The sequence below is a fragment of the Cynocephalus volans genome, chromosome 8 (genome assembly GCF_027409185.1).
Source record: "Cynocephalus volans isolate mCynVol1 chromosome 8, mCynVol1.pri, whole genome shotgun sequence".
NCBI lineage: Eukaryota > Metazoa > Chordata > Mammalia > Dermoptera > Cynocephalidae > Cynocephalus > Cynocephalus volans.
Genome location: NC_084467.1, coordinates 111,528,873 through 111,553,257, shown reverse-complemented (window position 1 = coordinate 111,553,257; position 24,385 = coordinate 111,528,873). Strand labels below are relative to the sequence as shown.

General features: G+C 48.7%; 2 protein-coding genes across 3 annotated transcripts; both read left to right on the top strand.

Annotated features, from left to right (window-relative positions):
• The first annotated feature begins 386 nt into the window (after positions 1-386).
• Positions 387-4,624, top strand: S100A2 (S100 calcium binding protein A2). Of its 2 annotated transcripts, none has more exons than XM_063106256.1 (3): positions 387-866; positions 3,274-3,421; positions 4,377-4,624. In XM_063106256.1, the coding sequence occupies exons 2-3, from the start codon at positions 3,281-3,283 to the stop codon at positions 4,527-4,529; spliced, it is 294 nt and encodes a 97-aa protein (XP_062962326.1). In that variant the 5' UTR covers positions 387-866; positions 3,274-3,280; the 3' UTR covers positions 4,530-4,624. The 2 variants fall into 2 exon arrangements, with proteins under 2 accessions (XP_062962326.1, XP_062962325.1); XM_063106255.1 differs by lacking the exon at positions 387-866 and adding an exon at positions 2,012-2,148.
• A 12,821-nt stretch (positions 4,625-17,445) lies between these two features.
• On the top strand, positions 17,446-22,942 carry S100A3 (S100 calcium binding protein A3). The gene is given in 5 exon segments (XM_063105842.1): positions 17,446-17,499; positions 18,090-18,149; positions 21,604-21,689; positions 22,148-22,292; positions 22,778-22,942. Coding segments are annotated over 5 exon segments (510 nt in total).
• Positions 22,943-24,385: the final 1,443 nt, after the last annotated feature.

The following is a 24,385-nucleotide window of genomic DNA, read 5'->3' as shown; positions in this document are numbered from 1 at the left end:
AAGACCCAGTCCCTGCCCAGTGAGCTCACCGCATGGGGGTGAGAGTGAAAGAAAACGAGTACACGAATGAGTCACCTAAATCAGAATGTTCTAAGTAAGCAAGAGAAGGACAAAAGGACCGCTTTGTACAGGGCAGAACAGGTAGACACCGAACCTGGTTCCACGGAATAGGTGGCATTTAACTGGCCTTTGCGGGACAGGTGGGATTTCAGCAGAAGGAGATATGGTGTGGGTGTGTGTGAGTACATTCTGAGCACAGGGGTCAGCATAAGCAAAGGGTCTCACCATACTAGGTGCAGGTACCACGTGTTCAAGGCACAATGAGCAAGGCAGTTAGGGTGTGTGCAGGGCGGTCGGAAAGCAGTTGGGCCAGTCTGGAGCACCTCACTGCCAGCTCTACGGAAGAGCAGGAAGGGACCTGCTGAAGCTCTTAGTTAAAAGGAAGAATTGCTGTGGAAAGCCACGTGTTGCACCCCACGGGTCCTTACCCTCAGTGTGAGGGATTGTTATTCTGAGTTCTACCTGAAGTAGGTTTTGCTGGGAAGAGAAGTAGCATGAGGAGTTCAAGTGCTTTGGGGAGGAGGGGACACTGGTGGCTGTGCAAAGGTACAGAAGAGGACACTGTGGGCCCCAGGGCCTGACTTCATCCATGCTGCTCAGGCTGGCCCCCAAGCCCCATAGTGATCCCCAGGAAGAGACCAGCCTGTTTTCAGTCTGATCTTTCTGCAGTGTCATAATCCAAAGCTTCCCCAGGAAGGGTCTCCAAGCCTGTGCTCTCACTGCGGTTTCTGCCTGCTGCCCTGGGCCTGAGGGAGGAGGGCGGTGCCGCTGAGTCACAGCCTGGGCATCTGGGCCTGGAACCACGGGTGAGTCACCTAGGACTTGTGGGGGGAGGTTGGGGGAGGAGAAAGAAGCTGCTTGACATCTGGAGGTGGGGGCTGGGCCCACAGGAAGGGCGTTGCCCAGATGGGGGTTGGGAGAGACAAAGAACAGGAGGAGAAAGGGGCCTGGGAGGGGGCAACATGAAGATGGCCGTTCCCTGTACACCCCTCCCCCGGGCTGGGCTCTGAATGGCCTCAGTGTTGGCCCTTCTTTGTGTATGGGAGGCGTGCGCGTGTGTGCGCGTGTGTGCATGTGAGTGTGCGTGTGTGTGTGTAGGGGGGGCAGTGAGGGAGGGCTGCCTCTGCCACAGATCTGGCCTCCTGGCTTGGGGAGCTGTCCAACCTGTATTTTCAGCTGTCCGTGGGGTTGTCTCCCCTGCCCACTCACAACGCCCGTTACCCCCGCGAGCTGGAGAAGCGGAGGCCAGAGTTTTCCTGTTCTCCCTCTGGGCCTTCCTTACACTCTGCACAGACTGTGGCTTACCCCAACTGCGTTGTATGCAGAGCAGCCTCCATTTGTCATGCTTCCCCAGTCCTTCTAGACCCATCCTACACAAGAGGGCCTTTCCAGGTATTTTTAAGCACACCCAGTTACCTCATTGGGAGGTATTCTGATGCTGGCCACTAAAGGTAAATTTATTTCTCCCACCCCCTGAAGTCAGCCCTGTCCTCCTCTCGATGCCCCCCAGCTGCCTTCTCTGGCCTCCAGCTTTCTAAGGGTGGCCCCACACTGTTTCTTTCACACACACACACACACGCACGCACGCACGCATGCACGCACGCACATGGACACACATACACATGCCGGCACATACATGCACATGAGCACAGGTCTGTGAAGTCCCTGTGAGTGCCCACAGCCTCTGACACAGCACTGAGCTGTGACTCACAGTCATGTTACCAGAATGAGGCCTGGCATGAATCTCCAGGCCCCAGAACAGGGGCTGCCTCCCTCACCCCTGGCCCAGGCTACCCCTTCCCCATGACACCTCTCACCTTCTGCTGTGGCATGGGTGGGCTCAGGGGCTGCCCATGGTGGGCCTAGAGCCCTCCTCTAGCTGGTGGTGGAGCTGGTGGCCTCTGGGAGGGAGGGGGCTGGGGGAGTAGGTGGGGGTGGCAGGAGACTAGGCTTTGGCGGGATCAAGTTAGGGCAGGTTTGGTTTCCTTAAAATGCCAAGTTGTGGGCTGGCAGGGCTGACATATAAATCCCCACTTGGGTGCTGGGCCACTCTGTTTCCTTCCTGGGTCTCCTCTGCCACCTGGTTTGGTGAGTGCTTCTGTTCTGCTGGGAGCTGGGTGGGGAGGACCCCCCCTGGGTCTCTGCCTTTGTTCCTTTGTCTTGATCTTTGTCTCCAAAGTTTTCTCACTCTGGCTTCTTTAGTGGGATCAGCTTGGGGCCTCTCCAAATGGGAGAGACCCTCTCTGAAGTGTCAGATAGAGTGGTCTTTTTCTAGGTGTCAGCTTAGGGGTTACTCTGAGGCCCTCTCTTGGGTCTCTCATTTTGGGGGTTCCTCTGTGTGTCTCTGGGTATTTCATTCCAGGGGCCCTTCTTTGGAGGTCTAGTCAAAGGAGTAGGAGATGTATATTTGGGGATTCCTTAAGCAAGAATGCTGAGTTTGTTTTGTTTTCATTTTTTGTGAAGTCCTGGATTCTAGCAGGACTAAGGAGCAAGAGGCAGGGGTCTCAAGCTCATGGCCTGCCTGGGTCCCAGGGCCCTGTGTAGGGCATAGCTCTGCTCACTGCCGCTTCCCGTCCTCTTCCACCTCAGTGAGGGTGGAGCTGGCAGGATGGGCCCAAGGCTTTCCCTGCCTCTGGCACCAGCTCCTCTGGCCTCATCTGGGACCTACCTACTCCTTCCAGGCTTGTCTGAGCAAGGTAGCTTCTGGTTAGATGGCAGAGAGAGACACCCTCTAGCTTCAGGAGCCCCTAGTCTGAGGACGGAAATAGGTCCTTTGGGAGCCTCATACTCCTAAACTGTAGCCATGCCTACTGCCGACACAGGGAGTCCCCAGTAGCTGGGCCTCGGACATGCCCATGCTCTATTGTGCTTGGCACAGACAGTAGTTAAAATGGGGCTATGGTCACCCTGGCATTTCCCTTCCCACAGACATTCAGCAGGGGAGGGGGGAGCCTGCCCTCAGGGGTATATCCCAGGTGTGATGGGAGGAGACCTGAGGTCGTTCCCTTGGTGGCTCCCAGACACAGGGGAAGGTTTTGCATCTGAGGTGGAGGGGTGGTCCCTGCCCTCAGGGAGACACAGTCTGTAGGGGAGATGCAGCCCCTGCATTCATGCACTGAGAGGGGTTTGGTGAAACAGTTTGGGGCACAGGGCAGAAGTGGGTCCCAAGAGCCCTGGTGGTGTCTCCATCACCTGCCATCTCTGCGACCCCAGATCCAAGATGTCCAGTCCCCTGGAGCAGGCACTGGCCGTGATGGTCACCACCTTCCACAAGTACTCTGGCCAAGAGGGCGACAAATTCAAGCTGAGTAAGGGGGAGATGAAGGAACTTCTGCACAAGGAGCTGCCCAGCTTCGTGGGGGTGAGTGGGGTGGGTCTGGGGAAGGAGGTCCTGGTGTGTGTGTGGGCGCCCAGGTTAAATCTTTTCCTTCCCCACATCCCTGGGTACCTGCTGTTGCAGACACCAGGGTGGGGCCAAGCCCTTCCCCCCTCCCCACTTTTGCTTCATGGCCCCACCAAAGTGGGAGTGAGGCCCATATATGAGTGCCCTGTTAATGGCTGTTCCCTGCAGCATTCCGGAGGACTGCATGCTGTCAGGGACCTCAGCAATCCAGAACCCAGAAAGGGGAAGTGACCGGCACAAGAGCACACAGCGTGCACGTGCTCTCTCTCTTTCTCTCTGTCCTCTTCCATATTTATATGCGAACCTAAGAGGGTGTGCAGGGAGAGAAAAGCCCAGCTATGCACCCTGGGACATGTTGCAGAGAAATGTAGTCACCTCTCAATTTGCCCCTCGCCCTCCCTATACTGACTCACGGTTAATCCTCAAGTCATGTTTCAGGCTTTGAACATATGAGGCACGTCTTTCTTTTTTTTCTGTGTTGCTTTTGTTTTCGGTTAAACTTTTCTAATCATTTTGTTTGGTGTTAAAAAGAGTTTGCCTTTTCTGAATCCATCCTGCTGGTGATGGGGAGCAACAAGCTCAGTGTCCTCATAGGCACAGCTGGGGAGTGATAGCTACTTGTCTGGGCTTCTGTGTGGATCCAAGCTGGCATGTGCTTAGAGGAGTGCCCAGTGTCCTCCCGCTCCCAGCAGGGTGTGCTGCAGACTCTCGCCAATGAATGTCTCTCTATACTTACTCGCTGGGTCCGTTTAGTAGCTCTCAGGGGTCCCTGCCCCCCATGTACCGAGCTGCCCAGTAGGGAGGGAGAGCTGGGCACTGGCCTGTGAGTGTGTGTGGGGCCTGGGTGAGTGTTTGGTGTGGAATTGGGGCTGGGGGCTGGCTTGGTGATGACCCCGTCCCCTCTTGCTCTCAGGAGAAGGTGGATGAGGAGGGGCTGAAGAAGCTGATGGGCAACCTCGATGAGAACAGCGACCAGCAGGTGGACTTCCAGGAGTACGCTGTTTTTCTGGCCCTCATCACTATCATGTGCAACGACTTCTTCCAGGGCTGCCCAGAGCGACCCTGAAGAGCCCTCTACTCCCTGCCATTGATCTCTTGGGCCCAGGTCTCCCTATCCCTTTTGGTTTTGTACTCAATAAACTTTTTTGTTTGTTGATAATGTTTTAATTGTTCGGTGATGCCTCATAACAAGGCTGGGTCAGTTGGAGAGCTGGAAACTGAGGGCCTCCTGGATCCCACCCCTTTCTGGGTTCTGACTCTCCATCTGGAAATCTTCCCAAGGCCAGAGCTGTCCCTTAAGTCCCAGACTGTGGGATTTCAAATACAGTCATGTGTTGTTTAACCATGCAGATATGTCGAGAAATGCGTCTGTTAGGTGATTCCATCTTTGTGCACACATCACAGAAGGTACTTACACAAACCTAGATGGTGTAGTCTACTACATACCTAGGCTATATGGTATAGCCTTTTGCTCCTAACGCTGTCATATATGCAGCCTGCTGTTGACCAAAATGTTATGTGGCACGTGATTATACCCATAAAAATGTGGAAATGGAGATAGGTTGCCAATATTTTATTTTTCTGAATAAAGATATTTAAAAAGGCAAATACCATCTACCAGCACTATCATTTCACAAAAAGAGAAAATTTCTATTCCCATAAAGAAGGAAGGGTTTAGTCTTAGAATGAAGGACAGACCTTAACATTCAATACAGTGTGCAATGAGTTGTACTAGGATCTGCTCAAGAGACATGAATTAGTGTGGTCAACCCCGCAAAGTTTCATTTTAAGGACTCCTTGTCAGATTACAGGCCATAGGCAGTGCTAGGGTTTGAATGTGTCCCGCTAAGCTCATGTGTTGGAAGCTTGATCACCAAGGTGATGATGTTAAGAGGTAAGACCTTTAAGAGGTGATTAGCCTTGAGTCCACACTGATATGAATAGATGAATAGATAAATAAGAACTTCAAATAATTTATGTAAACCCTCTGCCTCAGAGAGGTGGGCCATAACTCCCTACTCCTTAAGTGTGAGCTGTGCATAGTAACTTCCTTCCAAAGAATACAGAATGGATAGAGGGACGGGGTAGGTAACTTTAGAGTAGAGAAACCTGACAAGTATTATCTCAGCCAGGTGATCAAGGGTAACATCAACAGTGATAAATCGTGCTGATGACATGATAAGATTTGCATTCTACCTCTGTGGTCTTGCTTCCAGAACACGTAACCACAATCTAATGAGCAGAACATTAGACAAATCCCAATGAGGGACATTCTACAATATACCTGACCAGTACCCCTCAAAACTGTCAAGTTCATAAAAAAAAAAAAAAAAAAAAGAAATTCTGAGAATATGTCACAGTAAAGGAGTCTAAGTGTAATGAGGTATCTGGGATGGGATCCTGAAGAACAGAGAAAGGACAAGAGGTAAAAACTATGGCAATACAAATAAAGTACGGATGTTAGTTCATTATAATGTGTCAATATTGATATATAAGTATAATTATATCATTACCTTAACTGTAACAAATGTATCATACTAATGTAAGATGTAAATTAATAGGGGAAACTGGATGTGGGATAGATATATGGGAACTTTCTGTACTGCCTTCCCAATTTTTCTGTAAATCTAAAACTGGTCTAAAATAAACTTTATTTTTAGGGCTGGCCCATGGCTCACTCGGGAGAGGGCGGTGCTGATAACACCAAGGCCACGGGTTCGGATCCTATATAGGGATGGCTGGTTCACTCACTGGCTGAGCGTGGTGCTGACAACACCAAGCCAAGAGTTGAGATCCCCTTACTGGTCATCTTTAAAAAATAAATAAATAAATAAAATAAACTTTATTTTTAAAAGAAAAAAAAAGTGGTGATTAGGGTGTGAGGGCTCTGTCCTCATCAATGGATTCATGCTGTGGGTTCCTGATAAAAGTATGAGTTTCCCTGCTCCACCCTCTTTTCCCTTCAGCCATGGGATGATGCAACAAGAAGGTCCTTGCCAGATGCCAAACCCTTGACCTTGGACTTCCCAGCCTCCAGAATAGTAAGCCAATAAGTTTATGTTTATTATAAATTACCCAGTCTGTGGTATTCTGTTATAGCAGCACAAAATGGACTAAGACAGGCAGTGTACCTGTTTTTAGAAAAGTGGCATTTCTTGTTATGTCTGTTTTCGGATGGGCTAGCTCTAGTTTGAGTTCATTTCTCTCCTGTTGGTGTCTGCTAACAGCTACTAGGAGCCAGCTTATGTCAAAATTCTAATTTTTTCTACCATTTTCCCTAAAACTGTAGCCTAGGATGCCATACATTCTGTGTCCTAAGGTACATCATGTGACAGCTTGACAGATGCTTTGCCATCTTATAACAAGGGTTGCCAACTTTCTAGCCTGCAAAGTTTAGGTCCTCATATTTTACTTTTTCCTATCGTCATCCAATTCCACATTTTAAGTTCTTTTTCTTGATGGATCCCACTTCTATTTTTTTTTTTTTTTTAAAGATGACCGGTAAGGGGATCTTAACCCTTGACTTGGTGTTGTCAGCACCACACTCAGCCAGTGAGCGAAACGGCCATCCATATATGGGATCCGAACCCGGGGCCTTGGTGTTATCAGCACCGCACTCTCCCGAGTGAGCCACGGGCCGGCCCTGGATCCCACTTCTAGTTACTGAATTCTCTACTATTTAGGAATGTATTCAGTTGTGGGTCACAGAAAACCTGACTATAGCAGCTTAAATAAATTGATGTTTAAATGACTCACACAATAAGAAGTCTGGGGTAAACAAGTTTGGTTCAGTGACTCAGAGATGCTATGCTGGTTATCTGTTGCTGCATAACAAACCACCACAACATGTGGGGCTTAAAACATAAATTTATTATCTTCCATGGTTCTATGGGTAGACAGGGCTTAGTAGACTGGGTCCACCTGGGGTCTGTCATGGAACAGATGGAAGTTGGGGCTGGAGTCATCTCAAAGTTCAAGTTAACTCAACATCTAAGGTAGCTCACTTATTATGCCTGACAATTGAACTCAGCTGGAACTGTCAGCTGGAGTGCACACCCATGGTTTTTCTCTTTGTGGCTTGACCTTCTCAGAGCATGGCAGCTGGGTTCTGAGAGGACATATCCCAAAGTGAGCATTGCATGAGGCTCAAATGGAAGCTGTGAGACTTCTTAAGATTTATTTCAGAAATCCAAGCAGAAATCCAGAAATACATATAAGCAGAAATCCACATCATTTCTGCTGCATTCTATTGATCAAAGAAGTTTTTTTTTTTTTTTTTTTTTTTTTTTAAAGATGACCGGTAAGGGGATCTTAACCCTTGACTTGGTGTTGTGAGCACCACGCTCAGCCAGTGAGCGAACCGGTCATCCGTATATGGGATCCGAACCCAGGGCCTTGGTGTTCTCAGCACCGCACTCTCCCGAGTGAGCCACGGGCCGGCCCCCGATCAAAGAAGTTATTAAGGTTGGCCCACATCCAAGGCAAAGAGAGTTAGACATTTGTTATTGTGAGGAGCAGCATGCATGAAATCTTTGGAGACTATATACCTTAATTTGTCTTCCAGCAACCACAATTCACATCCCTCCCATCCCTCCAAAATACACTCACCTACTTCCCAAGACCCACGAAATCTCATTCCATTAAGCCATCAACTTGAAGTTCAGGATCTTGTTATCTAACACAGTCCAGATATGAATGAGGCCTCTCAGGGGCAGTTCCTCCAGTACAGCTCGGCAACAATGGTTCCTCTTGGCCTGAAGACCTGTGAAGAACACATTCAATGTTCAAAGGTGTGACAAAGATAGATAACTCCAATAAACACTCCTATTTAAAAGGAGATGGTGGTATATTAAAGGCTCAAAGTGGTCATTGGTCCATAGCAATTCTGAAATTGAGTCAGATACAGGTCACCAGATCCTTGATGAAGGCCCAGTTCTGCTTTCTATAAATGGCTCTTCTTGGCTCTTGGCTCCATCCTCTAGGCACTTTGCTTCATTTTTTGAATTAACTCTTTGGTTTCCATGAGAAATGTTGGTTTTTATAGCTAAGTAGCTTTGTCAGTCTGCTTCCTGCCCATAGGAAGTTAAAAACCCGTAAGCTTCTTTGCTTTGAGCTATTTCTATCCTTTTTAGTCCAAAATGATGTAATTCCTTTAAAAATGTTGTGGCCTTCCTGTACATCAATTTATAATTCACTTAATTAGACAAAAACCACATCTACAAATCTTTCTGAGACTTGTTCCTCTCCATATTAGACTGAGAATCAGGGTGCTGTGAGAAAATGCCCTTAAGATTGTTAAAAGCCCTCTTGTCTGAAAGGATCTAAGAGGCATGCATACAATTATTAGAAGCCATATTTTTATTTGTTTATTTATTTTTAAAAATTTTCTTCAATTTTATTTATATTTATTTTTGTGGGGTACAATGTGTTGTTTCAATACACACATATACTACTCAAAGATTCACTTAGGGTAGAATGCATAGTTTTGTACTCATTACTCATTAGTCTGCTCATTCTCCTCTCCCTGCCCCTGCTTCACCCTTCCAGTGTCTGGTAACCATTATTCTATTCTCTATTTCTATGAGGACCACTTTTTTTTTTTTTTTTTACATAACGTATATGAGTAAGACCATGCGGTATTTGTCTTTCTGTGCCTGACTTGACTTCACTTAACATGATGGTTTCCAGTCCCATTCATGTTGCTGCAAATGATAGGATATCATTTCTTTTTCTAGCTGAGTAATATTCCATTGTGTATGTATACCACAGTTTTTTTTATCCATTCATCTGTTGATGTGTATTTGGGTTGATTCCATCTTTTGGCTATTGTGAATAGCACTGAGATGAACAGGTATCTTTTTGATATATTGATTTCATTTCCTTTGGGTATATACCCAGTAGTGGGATAGCTGGGTTGCAAGGTAGATCTATTTTCAATTATCTGAGGAAACTCCATACTGTTTTCCATAATGGCTGTATCAATTTACACTCCCACCAATGATGTGGGAGGGTTGCCTTTTCATTAATTTCTGTGTATTTATATGGTTTCTAGTGTTCTTTTTGTTGTTGATTTTTATTTTACTCCATTGTGATTGGACAAGGTGGTTGATATGATTTAATTTTTAAAAATTTATTGACACTTGTTTTGTGATCTAACATATGGTCTATTCTAGAGCATGTTCCATGTACTGCTGAGAAGAACGTGTACTCTGCAGCTGTTGGATGAAATGTTCTATATATGTTTGTTAGGTCCAATCGGCCTAGAGTAGAGATTAATTCTGATCTTCCCTGGTTAATTTTCTGTCTGGATGATCTGTCCTTGGCTGAAATTGCAGCATTAAAGTCCCCAATTATTATCGTATTGGAGTCTATTTCTCCTGTTAGATCTAATAGTAATTGCTTTACATAAGTAGGTTTTCCAGAGTTGGCCATGTATATATTTAGAATCATCATATCTTCTTGTTGAATTGATCCCTTTATCATTATGTAATGACCTTCCTTATCTTTTTTACTTTCCTTGGCTTAAAGTCTGTTTTATCTGATATAGCTACTCCTGCTCTTCTTTGGTTTCCATTTCCATGAAATATCTTTTTCCATCCCTTCACTTTCACTCAGTGTGTGTCTTTATTGTCTCTACAGGTGAACTGAATTCTTGTAGGCTGCACATTGTTGGTTCTTGTTTTATAACCCACTGAGTCATTCTGTGTCTTTAATTGGGGCATTTAATACATTTGCGTTTAGAGTTATTATTGAGGGCTGGCCCATGGCCCACTTGGGAGAGTGTGGTGCTGATAACACCAAGGCCGCAGGTTTGGATCCCTATATAGGGATGGCTGGTTGGTTCACTTGGGACAGCGTGATGCTGACAACACCAAGTCAAGGTTAAGATCCCCTTACTGGTCATCTTTTTTTAAAAAAAATTGAGTTATTATTGATACATAGAGAGTTGCTACTGCCATTTTGTTACTTTTTTCTGGTTGTTTTATAGATCCTTTTTTCTGATCTTACTGTCTTTCTTTGTGCTTGAGTGGTTTTCTCTAGCAGCATTTTTTTTTTTAAAGATGACTGGTAAGGAGATCTTAACCCTTGGCTTGGTGTTGTCAGCACCATGCTCAGCCAGTGAGCAAACCAGCCATCCCTATATAGGATCCAAACCCATGGCCTTGGTGTTATCACCGCTGAACTCTCCTGAGTGAGTCATGGGCTGGCCCTCTAGCAGCATATTTTCTCACTGTTTATTTTTAGTATGTCTCATAAGCTTTTGTGTTATGGTTACCACGAGGCTTACAAAAAACATGTTATAGATATAACAGATTATTTTAGACTAATAATAACTTAACTTTGATATCTAAGAAAAAAGAAAGAACCAAAGCCAATTCTACACTTTGGCATCATTCCCCCTGCCCACACCACTTTTTGACATTTTGTATTTTCAAGTTACATCTGTTAATATTGCCTATCTCTTATGTGGTTGTTGTATTTGTTGTTGTCTTGTTAGGTACAGAGCTAGAGCTGGGTCTGGAGCTCACAGACACATCGAGCCCATTCACAAACCCTTCACCTGCAGGTCTGTGAGCTAGGTAACTGGCAAAAAGGTCCTTGGAGCCTTGGTTGAAGGAGGAATAGTCTTTATTCAGCACACACAACACGAATACATAGGCAGTCCACAGAGAAACTCAGGAACTCAACTGCTACCAGCAAAGTGCAAAGAAGAACTGATCAGCTGCCAGCACAGTAAACATGCTCTATTTTTAGATGCGAGCTCTCTGCAGCCAGCCTGCTTCACAAACTCAAGAACACACAATAGCAATAAACTAAAAAGATACATGGTGCACATGCATACCAACTTCACCCACACACAACTTGTTTACAAGAAATGTGCTGCTCAACCCCCAACCAGACCTGAGCTGAGGGAGCCTGACTAAATTATCCTATTTTCCACAGATTAGGTTTGCCCTTTAGTCTTTATACTAAGGATGTAAGTGGTTTATTCATCAGCCTTATAATATTGGAGTATTCTGAGGTTGTCTGTGAACTCATTTTACTTCAAATGTTTTCTTGCTGCTCTTTAGTGCCATCTCCTTTCAGACTAAAGAACTCCCTTTAGTATTTTTTGTAAGGCAGGTCTAGAGTTCATGAATTCCTTTGGCTTTTGTATGTCTGGGAAAGAAGTTATTTCTCCTTCATATGTGAAGGTTAGTTTTGCTAGATAGAGAATTCTTGGCTGACAATCTTTTTTCCTTCAGCACTCTGAATATATCATCCCATTCTCTTTTGGCCTGTAGGGTTTCTACTGAGAAATCTGCTGAGAGATGTATTGGAGCTCTGTTGAATGTTATGTATTTCTTTTCTCTTGGCACTTTCAGTATTCTCTCTTTGTCTTTGGTAATTTGATTATAATGTGCCTTGGGGTGCTCCTCCTTGGATTGCATTTGATTGCCGACCTCTGAGCTTCCTGTACCTGGATGCTATCATCCTTTTCCATACTTGGAAAATTTTCAGCCATTATTTTCTTAAATATGCTTTCTACATCTTTTCCTTTTTCTTCTCTTTTGGGTATGCCCATTATGCAGAGTTATTTTTCTTGAGGGAGTTTGATATTTGCTGCATTTCTGTTTCATTTTTTCTTATTTTTTTTCTTTTTGCTCCTCTGATTTGATAATTTCATATGTTTTATCTTTGACCTCCCTGAGTCTTTCCTCAGTTTGAGTAAGTCTGCTGTTGAAGCTTTCTATCAAGTTTTTCAGTTCAGATGATGTATTCTTTATTTCTAGAATTTCTATCTGTTTTCTTTTTTATTGCTTCAATTCCTTTGTCAAGTTTCTCATTATGATCCTGGATTGTTTTCCAGATATCATTTAATTTTTTATCTGTATTTTCTTGTGATTCTCTGAACATCCTTAAGAGGGTTATTCTGAATTCTCTGTCATACATTTATAAATCTGTTGTTCCTCTGATTCCATTGCTGGTGCTTGGTTTGTTTCCTTTCATGGTGTCATATTTCTCTGTTCTTTCTTGATCTTTGTGTCTTTTCATTGATGCCTGGGCATAGAGGAGATTGCTACCTCTTCTAGGTTTTACAGGTGTTCTTTGGTGGTGTTAGACCTTTATTGGTTCATATCAGAGCTGTGTCTCTGATCTATGTTTTTTTCCCCATTTCTGTGTTGAATTATTAGCTACCACCACCACTTAAACTCTGCACTGGAACTAATTTGGTGTCCTTTGGTTAATTCCAAAATTGGGGGAACTTCCTGTGGGGATGAGCACTTCAGCTCTGTGGTTGAGCTAAATTGCTGCTTTGCTGCTGATTCTCTAGAGAAGGCTTTTTGTCCAGTTCAGATTTTAATTGTTGGTCTTTTAATCACTTCCAGGTCTCGTGAGGTCACATACACCTGGGCTGTGTGGGAATTCTGGCCCAGGGCTGACTGAATCTTTCTTTTTTTTTTTTTTTTTTTTGTATTTTTCGTGACCGGTGCTCGCACCGGCCATTCCTATATGGGATCCGAACCCATATGGGATCCGAACCCGCGGCGGGAGCGTCGCCACGCTCCCAGCGCCTCACTCTCCCTAGTGCGCCACGGGCTCGGCCCCTGACTGAGTCTTTCCAGCAAACTGCACCCCCTGCAGTTCTATCTCCCTGACCAGTCTCCACTGAGTGGACCTGTGCAGGTAGGAAGGCAGATCAGCTGTCCATTCTGTGCCCCACTGTTCCCTTGGTGGGCCAGCCTCTCCTGTAATCCAAATGCTTCCTGTGGGGAGAGTTGTGCACTGGTCCTCTAAGATGATTCATCAGCCTCAGGGTGGCTCCTTTCTTTTGTCAGCCCTAGTTATGTGGTCCCATGGGAACCCTGTCAGTGGTCTTGCTAACCTGGGGGCTGGTATGGTGCACTCAGAGGCCCTCTTCTCCCCTGTTAGATTCCAAGCAACTTCTTGCAAAGGGTGCAGATTGAGCTTTTTTTTGGATCCTGCTTTGTGTACTCTAACTTCTTCCCACCCCTCGCTGGGGCTAGCCTTGAAGGGTGACTGGGGCTCCTGATGGTCAGAGTGGTCCCTTCTTTCTCTCACTGTGGTTTCTCCTGCCTTCACAAACTCTGTGGGTCTCTCCTCCTCTTTTCTGAACTCTAGTGGTCCCAGGCTGGCAATCTTTCCTCTTTAATAGTTGTAAATGGATTGGTTGTGGTAGAGTGTGATGCTGGGGATTGTCTATTTTGTCATCTTGATGATGTCTTCCAGAAGCCATATTGTTTATCTGAGAAGATCTACAGAGCTTGCCCTTAAATTTTTTGAGGTCTCATTAAAGGGTCTTACCTGTGACTTCATCTTTACCCTGAGAACCTTTTTACTAGGAAGGCCCTGGATTTTATCTTTGCTCTGAGGCCATTTATTACTTTGAGAGCCTTTTGCTGACTGGAAAGAGTGTACTGGGCCTTCTATATTTCCTCTAGATTCTCCTAAAAAACAAAACAGCTCCTTTTAGTTCAAGTTTCTCTTCTCACATTTTTTCATAGGCAGCCAGAAGAAGTCAGTTGGTACTTTCGCTATTCCGCCTAAAAATCTCCTTAGCCAGATCCATACATTCATTAGCTGCCCCTTCTATTTTTCATGTTATCCGAGACAACAGTGTTGCTGGACATGTTATCATAGACAACGGTGTTGCTATCTACATAATAGGGTCTCCTTTTCTCCAGCCTTCAGTAATAATTTCCTCACTGTCCTTCACATTGTTATTGACAACCATCTTGAGTTTCTTTCAGCTTTCATCCATTGGCTGATCCCAAAGCCAATGACACCTGCTTTAGTTTTTTGTAGTAGCAGCACCCTACTCTTGTATGTTTCTGATGAAAGATACAAGGAGCCTGCTCATGGTAACTTTCTAAACTTTTTCTACAACTTCCTCTCCCACTATACTTAGGTTTCCATTAGGCCTACATCCCAACTGTTGGGGACTGTTTGACCAAATATTTTGTCATTATCCCAAGGGTTCCCAACTTCCCAGCCTGCACATATTGAGTGGTCCTCATATCTTACTGCCTTTCTTCCTCTACTGAGCCAATTCCACATTTTATATTCTTTTACTTGAGGACTCCACTTTAAGATATCAAATTGTCTGCTAGGTTAGGAGTTTATTCAGCCAAAAGTTGCAGAAAACCTGACTAAGGATAGTGGCTTTAAGTGTCTTACAAAAGAATTCTGGGACAGAAGTTCAGGGCTGGTTTAGGGGTCCAGAGATGCCATCTAAGACCCAGTGTCTTTTAATTTTTCTGCTCTTTAACCTATAGCACATACATTTCTTCTTCATGCTTACTGCTTTGTGATCACAATGTGGCTGCCATACCTCTAGGTTTCACTGTCCACATTCCAGGTGGAGACAGAGTGGAGGTGAGGTGCAAGAGGCTTTTTCCTGAGGAGATTGTGCTTCCTTATTATGGTAGAAATGACCTCCCCAGAGACTTCCACCTACATCTTTTTTGCTTTAACTATGTAATATGGCTACTCCTAGCTATAAACAAGTGTTTTTAGTTGGGCATGTTGACACCTTAACGGAATAAAGAAAGGTTTTTAATAATAAAGAAAGGGGAAATGGATAGTAAACAAGTAATAAGCAGTCTCCTCCTGAAATGTTTTCTTACTTTTCTTACTTCCCTGGGAAACTCTGATGCTTGGAACAATGTACAGAGTAGCTGGGACAGAGTTCTCCAGTGATAGAAAGTTGCTGAGTGAGAAGGTGCTGGGACAACCACTTGTGCTCACTTACTGCTCTGCCTTAGCGTCACATCTGGGGCTGGTGAGGCAAGGCCAGGCAGGCCCTCAAGGATAAATGGTCTCTTTTCGTAGCCATAAAAAGAGAGAAGCCTACTTTCCTTATGTCTCCGTAGGAAAGGGAGCCAGTAAATATAGGTCAGGAAGTCAGATGACGGTAATTAACTTTTCTGTGGCAGCTCTCAAAGCCCCTTTCACATGCACTCTCATTTCAGCCTCGTGGTAACCCTGGGAGGAGCTATCATTAGGCCCTTTTCACAGATGAGGAAACTGAGAGGGGCAGAACCAGCCACCCTTGGAGCACTCCTCCCACCAGGTGCTCTGCCAGGGGTATTCAAGCACCAACTTGTTTAACCATCACAGCAATTAGATGGGGGATGAGCTATTAGTTTCTGCACTTCACAGATGAGGAAATAGTGGCTGGGAGAGGTTAAATAAAGAGTAGCATCAGGACTTGATCCACGTCTGTAAGAAAAGTCCTATGCCCATGGATACTGGGGTGGCAGTCTGGGTCTTCCTCCCCTCCCTGCAGCCATCTCCAAGGCCTTGGGCTTTGTGTGAGGTGAAGGGGACCTGGCTGAGCAGAGTCCAGATGCTCTTGGTCTCCCCATCCCGAGTCACTGAGAACCAGGCCCACTCGCTGGTGGCTGATTAGTGCAGTCTGATTTCTTTTGGACCTTAAGCTCACAATGTATCCTGGCTTCTCCTGGGGATCAGTTCCAGGTACTTGGTCTGTTTTGGCTGGTGGAGACTGGTCTCAGCTGGCTGCCTTTGAGCTGCCCCCAGCTGGGTAGGTTCCAAAGCTGGGTAATTTACTTTCCTTCTGGGTGTTTGACAAACTAACAAACAGCAGACTTTCCTAGCTGGTCCCAACAATCTTCCCTCATCCTGCCCTCTCCCCACAAGACTTTGCACAGGGTCTAGAAATAGCACGGATCAAAAGTCTGTTAGCCAGATTCTCTCCCACTTCTCCTGGGATTGCTGCTAGGAGGAGAGCCTCAGAAATACACATCTCACCTCCCATTATGTCCTACTGTCACTTTGGCCTTTGCTTTCTTGGGTCAACCCTTGGCAGCCTATTAACCCTCCAAGAAAAGGGAGACCAAAGGCAAAAGTGGGTTCTGAGACAAGGGAGTGACTGAAATAGGGCCGTCCGTGTTCCTGTCTTTAGTTAGCACTTGATCTCTCCACCGCCTTGCTGCTCTCATCTGTGACATGGGCACAATCAGCCATGGACTTGGCAGTCAACAAAAGTAATAGGGCTAAGCTCCATGGGCTCTCTTTGATCCCAGTTCAGATTCTCAGCTGGCTGGTTAGTTCAGTTGGTTAGAGCATGGTATTGATAACACCAAGGTCAGGGCCAAGCCTGTGGCGTGGCGCACTCGGAGAGCGCGGCACCGGGAGTGCAGCGACGCTCCCGTCGCGCGTTCGGATCCTATATAGGACTGGCCGGTTCACTCACTGGCTGAGTGCCGGCCACGAAAAACAAAAAAACAAAAAACATTAGGCCGGCCTGTGGCTCACTCGGGAGAGTGTGGTGCTGATAACACCAAGGCCACGGGTTTGGATCCCCCATATAGGGATGGCCGGTTTGCTCACTGGGTGAGCGTGGTGCTGACAACACCAAGTCAAGGGTTAAGATCCCCTTACCGGTCATCTTTAAAAACAAAAACAAAAACAAAAACAAAAACACCAAGGTCAAGGGTTCAGATCCCTGTACCAGCCAGCTGCCAAAAAACAGAAACAAAAAGAAAATCCCAGATGCTCTTCCCACACCCTGCCCCAAATTCTGTAGCAAAGGTCTCCCTGGCTCCAGCCCCAGCCCCAGTAATCAAATACCCACTCCCACACTTTCCCCATACCTGGCTCGGATGATGAGAAAGGAGTTCAATCATTTTGACAAGGTTCATTGGCCCATGGTGTTATGGGATTGGGGTGGGGTCACCTGGTCCCCGGGCTGAGGCCATTTTGGCACAAGCACACAGAATGTCCAGGTGCTTAGGACACTTCATCTTATTTCTCCCTGAGGTGCAGAACCAGACGCTGACCTCCAGGGCAGTGATGCAATTTCCAGGGGCCTTGGTAAGGCGATGGTGGTGATAGCGGGGAGACGGGGAGGGGGAGGAGGCGGAGGATCAGTGCTGTAAGAAGTCCTGCCAGATCAGATAGCATCTGCTCTCGCCCTTCACTCTTGTGGGGAGAGAGCTCCTCACCCTCCAGACATGGCACATTTCTCAGCGGTCAACTCCACATTTGCAGCAGGGGAGCTCTGGAAGGTGAGAGGCCAAGGGTACTGGGCTCAGCCCAGGGGTGGGGAATTGAGAGTGTGGACAGTGGAGGGTGAGAAAGGAGGAGGATGGTCCTGTCTGGGCCTCAGAAGGGTGGTCCATGTGGTATGCATTTGGAACCACTGCAGAGAGGGGGGCTCAGGGCAGACGCTGGGGATGAAGTTCCAGCAGGGCAGGAAGATTCCAGTCACTCCAAGAAGAGTTTGGGAAAACAAGTGAAGGGAAGTTACAGCTCCTACTCTCCATCTGTGTGGAGCAGAAGGCTGGACACAAGAACCTGGTGAGGAGGGGTTGGTTCTTTCCCTCTCCTTGTCCCTGGCTGTTCCAATGAGGTGACTCTGCATGTGTTTGCTCATTTAGACTCAGACACCTCTGCCCTGACATCATCTGCAGTAACACAAGTGAAACAACGCACTTTCACATCGGAGTCTCAGGGTAGGAGTCTTCCAAACCCATTCTGGAGACCCTAACAAGGTACAGGACGTAATGTGCCTGAGGTCAGGTGGTAAGAGGGTGGTGGAGCTTCGAGTGAGGATCCAGTTAAGGGTTCTTTCCATGACAGTCCCCCAATCCCACAGTGTCTGTACCCAGACCTCCGCATACCCAGGCCCACCTGCCCCTCAGATATTGCCTTCAGAGTGAGCTCCTGCCCCTCCATAGCCTCAGTCTGGGCTCTCCCAGCTCCCTCCCAGTGGATGAGCAGAGGTGCTGCATGCCAGGGAGGTGTAGCCATGCCCAGAAACGCTGAAGGATGGTGACAGGGACATGCGCTGGGAGCCAGCTGCTGTGCTCTTCCCTGACCACCTGTGTAAACCCCTCGCTCCCCACCATCATTTTCTTTCTTTTAGCTCTGCTTTATTTTTCTGCATAGCATCGATACTAGCAGTCTGTGAAAGAGTCATTTGTTACTATTTGTTTTTCCCCACTGAATTGTCATCTCCCTAGAACAGGGACTTTATCTGTTTTGTTCATGGCTATACTCCAACGCCTGGAACAGGTGCCTCTAAATATTTATATAAACGGTGAATGGCTCCTATGCCTGCCACCCACTAGTTATGCGACCTTCAGCAAGTCATCTACTGTTGGTTAACATTTACCAAGCTCTTACCATGGTCTGGGCACTATTTATTCTATGGGCTTTGTACGTATTAACTTATTTGAGCCCCACAACAACCGTATGTGGCAGCTACGATGATTTTCCTCCATCACTGACAAATGAAAATGAAGCCCAGCAAGGAGAGGTGACCTGCTCAAGGGAGGTGGCTGGTGGCAGAGCTGGGATATCAGGTGAGAATAATTGCTTGACCTAGAACTGACTTAACTGCTGGTCCACTCTGGCCCCCACTTCTTCTGTGTGACTGTCCTCTGTTCTCTGCCCCTTACTCTCCATTGTTCCTGGCTTATAAAACAGCGGTAATCACAGCTCTGCCTTCCCTTCCTTCCTCATTGATTGCTCCCCTCACCCACAGGGGCTGAGTCTTCAAGGAGGTGAGGGCACAGGCTTGCTTGGGTGCTGGGGTCGAGGATGAGACCAAGGTATCATCAGCTCTCTGGCTGCCTCTGCAGGCGTTAGGGTTTCTTCACTGGCCTGGGAGTCGACCTTTACTCCCCTCCCACACTCTTCTGGGTTCTGAGTTCTCTTTCTGTAAAACGGGGAAGGTTTTCTCAGGCTTAGGGATGAGGGAGGGAATAGAGAAGTGAAATGAAGAGATTTCCATTTCTGGTAATATGGTGGTCTGTTCCTCCTCCAACTAAAAACAACAAAAAATGCTGGATAGAATTTAAAAATGTTTTTCAAAGCATTGTAGAGCCAACAAGGCAGTAAGGAATGAGTAGGCCAAAGTCTAAGTGAAAACAGAATCTGGGAGGTGAGCAGGACACCAGGGCCCCTCATGGCCTGAGGGCATTGGCCAAACCAAGCCAAACCTGAGCCTTGGCTCTGATGGTTTGGGGAGTGAAGAAGACAGAAGCTGAAGCCCAGGGTTCACCTGAGGAGCAGACACGAATGGGAGACTCTGCAGCCCCCCACCATTATGTTGAGACTGCAAAGGGCTACAAGCTTAAGCTACAAGCCAGAGGAGACCCCCTCCCCACAGGACAAGGAGAGTTGCCTCAGTGCAGAACAGAGCAGGGGAGAGGAAAGCAGCCCCTGAGGAGCTCCAGCTGTAAGTCAGCTCTTATACAGCTCTGCAGCCCAAACTCATTGGCAACACTTGGGGTGGAGGGACAAGAAAACTCAAGCCAGACTGCCGGAAGCATCCCTAGGAGGAACATAGCTTCCTCCTATCCCTCAAAGACATCCTACGTGCAAGCAGCTCATAACCAAAAGTCATCAAGCTCCCAAGTGGTCTGGAGGTCAGGCAGGGAAGGAGTCTCATCAGCCTCAGTCTTCTCATCTGTAAATGGGGGGCTTAACCAGATGCTCTCCAAGGTCCTCTCGGCACAGGGATTCTCTAGGGTGCAACCTACCTGAGGCTAAAGTATGTCCCCACTTTGTATTCTGGGTGCCTCTTCAGAGTGAAAAGACAAGGAGATGGATGAGCGAGATCAGCCCAGCCTGTCTCCTCCAACCATGCTGGAAGGACACAGGCAAGAGGTTGTCCGCAGTTCGCAGTTCTGGAGACGGCGGAGGGGGAATGAATGGGGAATGGTATCTGAGGCCCGACTGGGCCTTAGATGTGTGTGTGGACAGGTGGGTGGTGGGGCCCGTAAAAGGAGCTGCTGAGAAAAGGTGGCGGAGGAACCCCTGGGGGCATCCTCAGCATTGACCTAGTTGGGCCCCTCATGATTGGTCCCTTGCTTCCTTGGGAGGCTACAAATAGGGATGCCCTGTCTTTAGGCCCCTACAGCTGAGACGCCAACATTGGTGGTGAGTGCTAGTGCTTGGGGTCTGCCCTGGGTTGGGTGTCAGGGCAGCTCAGGGGACCTCCAACAGCCAGCCTGTCTCCTGACCCAGGGTCTGGGCATGGGGGGCAGAGAGATGACCGCAGCAGGGACTGAAGGAGTGAGGGAAGTCAGATATGGTGGATGCACGGGTTCCCTTGTACAATGAGGGGCTGTTGGGAAGTTTGGGCTGAGGTGTGCAGAGCTGGGGTCTCGCTCTGGGGTGGGAGCAGTGGGCTTAGGTTCTGGTGCTGTTACCCATGGTTAGCTCCCTCCCTCTCCTCCTTGCTTCCTTGCTTCATTCCTGGGGGCAGGCTGGGACTCGCCAGGGCTGTGCAGGGAAGAGGATTCCTGTCAGTCTCCAGGCACTGAAATTCTGAAACAGCAACAGTGGTGGCGCCAGGCAGGCTGGCAGGAGCCCAGAAGGGCATGCTGAGCACCCCGGAGGTTCCTCATTCCCTAGGCTCATGGCCCTTTCCTCTCCTGGGAACCTGGACACCTTGCTCCAATCCTGGGTTGTCACAAAAAATGAGACCCCAGGCAACGGTTGGCACCCCTCCCCCCCTTCCCCACTTCCCTGCCAGCCACAGCCATGCTGGCCATTCAGTCCCAGCAGAGTGGGAGTCATTAGGCAGAGTCTTGGCCCTGGCCACCCTGTGTTGCAGGACTCCCATCCCCTGGGGAACCAGGAGTGAGTCACTGGGCTCACATGGAAACAACTCTTGCCTTCTTGGCTGTCCTAGGCTTTCCCTAGGCTGGAGGCATCATTCCAGAAGGGCGGTGGAAGGGGACAGTGGAATTCCAAGAAGTGAGCAATTCCAGGAAGGGCTTCCTCTCTAACAGATAGGGTACCCCTATACAGACCCTATACAGACCCTTCTATCTCAAGACCACCAGGGGTCAGGAGGATAGCCTCAGGGCAGGGCAAGTCAGAGATTAGTAAATACCTGAGCTGGCCAAGTCTCAGGAGACCATCTCTTTCAGATCTATGACTGGGCCTTGAGGTGGGATTAATCCTACCTTACAAAGAGGCACCTGAGACCTAGAGAGGGTAAATGGGTCCCCCAGGGCTACACAGCTAGTGAGAGGCAGAAATGTGTCCTATGGACGCCGCTTCCTTGAACTCAGGGCAGGAGGCACAGAGAGGGGAGTGGTGGTGAGGAGGCATGGGGGTTCCTCTCAGACCCAACCCTCCCTGCTAACGCCCAGCTCCTCGAAGGGCTTGAAGCCAAGGAAAAACTGGGCAAGGGACTCCCTGTGCAGGTTTCTACATGGAGGAGCTCTGGCATCCTAAAGTGGGGGGAGGCTTCTACGGCCAGGGTCTATATCCCATGGGGTGGTGCAGAGTGGGACTGAGCCATTCCTGGGTATTGGGCATGAGAAAAGGTGAGAGGGAATCAGAGAGTCCTCAGGGAGCCCCACTGTGGGGGGTGCAGATAGTGGGGTGGGGTACTGTCTCCCTGAGGAGTTTGCAGAGGCACTGGGTAAATGAGACCTCTGTCCAGGAAAATAACAATGGGGATGGAAGGGAGATGAATTAGGAGAGGCTGCTGTTGTCAGGGAAGGTTGCTCGGAGGAGCGGGGAGTCCATGGGGTTTGGAAGGTTGCTTGGAGGAGCGGGGAGTCCATGGGGCCTGAAACCTGGTGGAGATTCAGACAGGTCCGGGAACAGCCCCTGGGAAATACCGAGAGCAGAGGTGAGCAGGGGGGCTGGCGTGGGCCTCTGCTGTGATCACACCTTGTTCTGTGACAGTGAGAATGGCCAGGGCCCAGAGCAGGCAATAGCTGCCATCATGTACACCTTCCAGGAATAGGCAGGGCACAGTGGTGACAAGTACAAGCTCTACCAGGCAGAGCTCAAGGAGCTGCTGCAGAAGGAGCTGCCTACCTGGACCCTGGTGAGTACTCAGGTGCCAGGTCCTCCCCACCCAGAGGGAGGCACTGCGTGGACGCTGCAAAGAGAGACCTGGGGACAAACACGAGCACAGGACAGCAAGGGGCAGAAGCTAGTGTGGGGAGGGGATGTGAAGAAGGGAACTGACACAGCAGGAGCCCCAAATTCCTCATTTGTAAAAGAGGTGACAATCTTTGCACCTGCTGCCTTGCAGCGTTGTTGGGAGGACTGAGTGAGAGCACCCTGAAGAATGCCTAACATGTAGTAGGCACTCAGTAGCAAATAGTAGGCACTTAATAAATCATCTGAGAAGGGGGATTTGGGAGGGGGATTGCAATGATTGCCTTATCAGGACAGGTAGGCTGAGGTTGGCCCCCCGGAAGGGGTGGGGTTGGGGTGGGCTGGGCCCACCTAGGAGGCAGTAAGGGGAGCAGAGTGAGAGGCTATTCTGCCCTTCTCATCCTGCCTCCCCACCCCTCCCTTGCACAGGCTGAGTTTCTGGAGTGTGACTACAACAAATTCATGAGTGTTCTGGACATCAACAAGGACTGCGAGGTGGACTTTGTGGAGTACGTGCGCTCTCTCGCCTGCCTCTGTCTCTACTGTCACGAGTACTTCAAGGGCTGCCCTCCAGAGCCCCCCTGCTCCCAGTAGCCTCTGCTCCAGAGGGGTGGGCCGATCTGTCAGGGGCAGGGGTCTGCTCCATTTCTGTGCCTGAGGTGGTCCTGGGCATGTCTCCCACACCCCTCCCTGCCCTCTCTCCTGCACACTTTTCAATCTGGAATCACCCAGGTTTGCTCCTGCTATGTTAACCTATTTTACCCATGAGTCCCAGAAAGGGGAGGGACCTTCTCCAGGGTGCCCACTAGCAAGGGGTAGAGCAGCTAGGGCGCCAGCCCGCCCTCTGCGCCCCCCTGTGCCCTGCTGTGGACGGGAGGGGGCGGGATCTACTCTGAGGCCATCAGGCCCAGCAGAGTGTGTGCATAAACAAGACCGCGATGGGAGAGGGCCTATTAACTCCTAATAAAAAACTGGTGTCAGCTTGGCTTGGTTTGGTTCTTCTGAGAGGACATGCTGGGGCCTTGGGATAGAAGCGGGCTGCGATCTTTGCTGTTCTCTGGCCTTTTTCACTGGAGGCAAGAGGCTGAGGGCAGGAGCAGCGAGCTCCCACGGGCCCTGAGGGCAGCTTCAGACCCTGCTGATTTGTAGTGGTCTCAGAGGTCCAGCAGGAGGGTGTGGGATCAACACTAGGACCTGGAGGCTGGAGGATCTCTCTTTCTCTCTGGGTTCTCTTGGGCTGTCAACGAGGGTGAGAGAATGGCCTGAGGTTCCCTGGGGTTGGAACTCAGTCCCCTTGCCCAGATGTTCTGAGGAGGAGGGTGGGGCCATGGGGATGGGGAGTGGGTGTGTGTTCCCTGCCCTGGGCTGTGGGAGCCCAGAGAGCGGCACTGATAGGATTAGGGAGTCTGAGGTGTTTCCTCCCAGCCAGGGAGGGGTTCCCTGAATTGGAGGGGGAAGGGGATACTTTGAGGCAGATCCATCGCTGAAGCTGCAGCCCCCTGAGGGCCTTAACCCCCTACTCGGACCCTCGCTCAATCCCTGAGTTCATACCCCACCCTGAGAGGTTAACCCTGGATCCTGACTCCCCCATCTTGTGTCATTTCACCTCTAACTCTCCACCCCAAGCTGGATTCATCACTCCTGACACCCATCCCAACTCTAAGCGCCCCTTCCTTGCTCCCTCTCTGCACGTTCCATCTACCCCGATCCCCTACAGCTTACCCCACCCCTACTCCATCACTACCTTATCCAGGACCTCTCCCACTACATTCTTGGAGTGGTCCCAGAGACCCCACCCCAGGCTTTACTCAGCATGCCAGAGAGCCCTTTGAGAAGGGAGAAGGGCTCTGATTGGGCTGTCCCACAGACCTGGGCCTGGATCCCCCTACCCAATTCCTGGGCAGCCACCCATCACCCACCACTCCTTTCCTAGCTGCCTGTTGGGACCACTTCCTCCCTACGTCCTATACCTTTGGCATAGACTGCCCCTCCTCCAGCTCCCTGAAACACACACCAAGCTGTGTACACTGAGTGGTG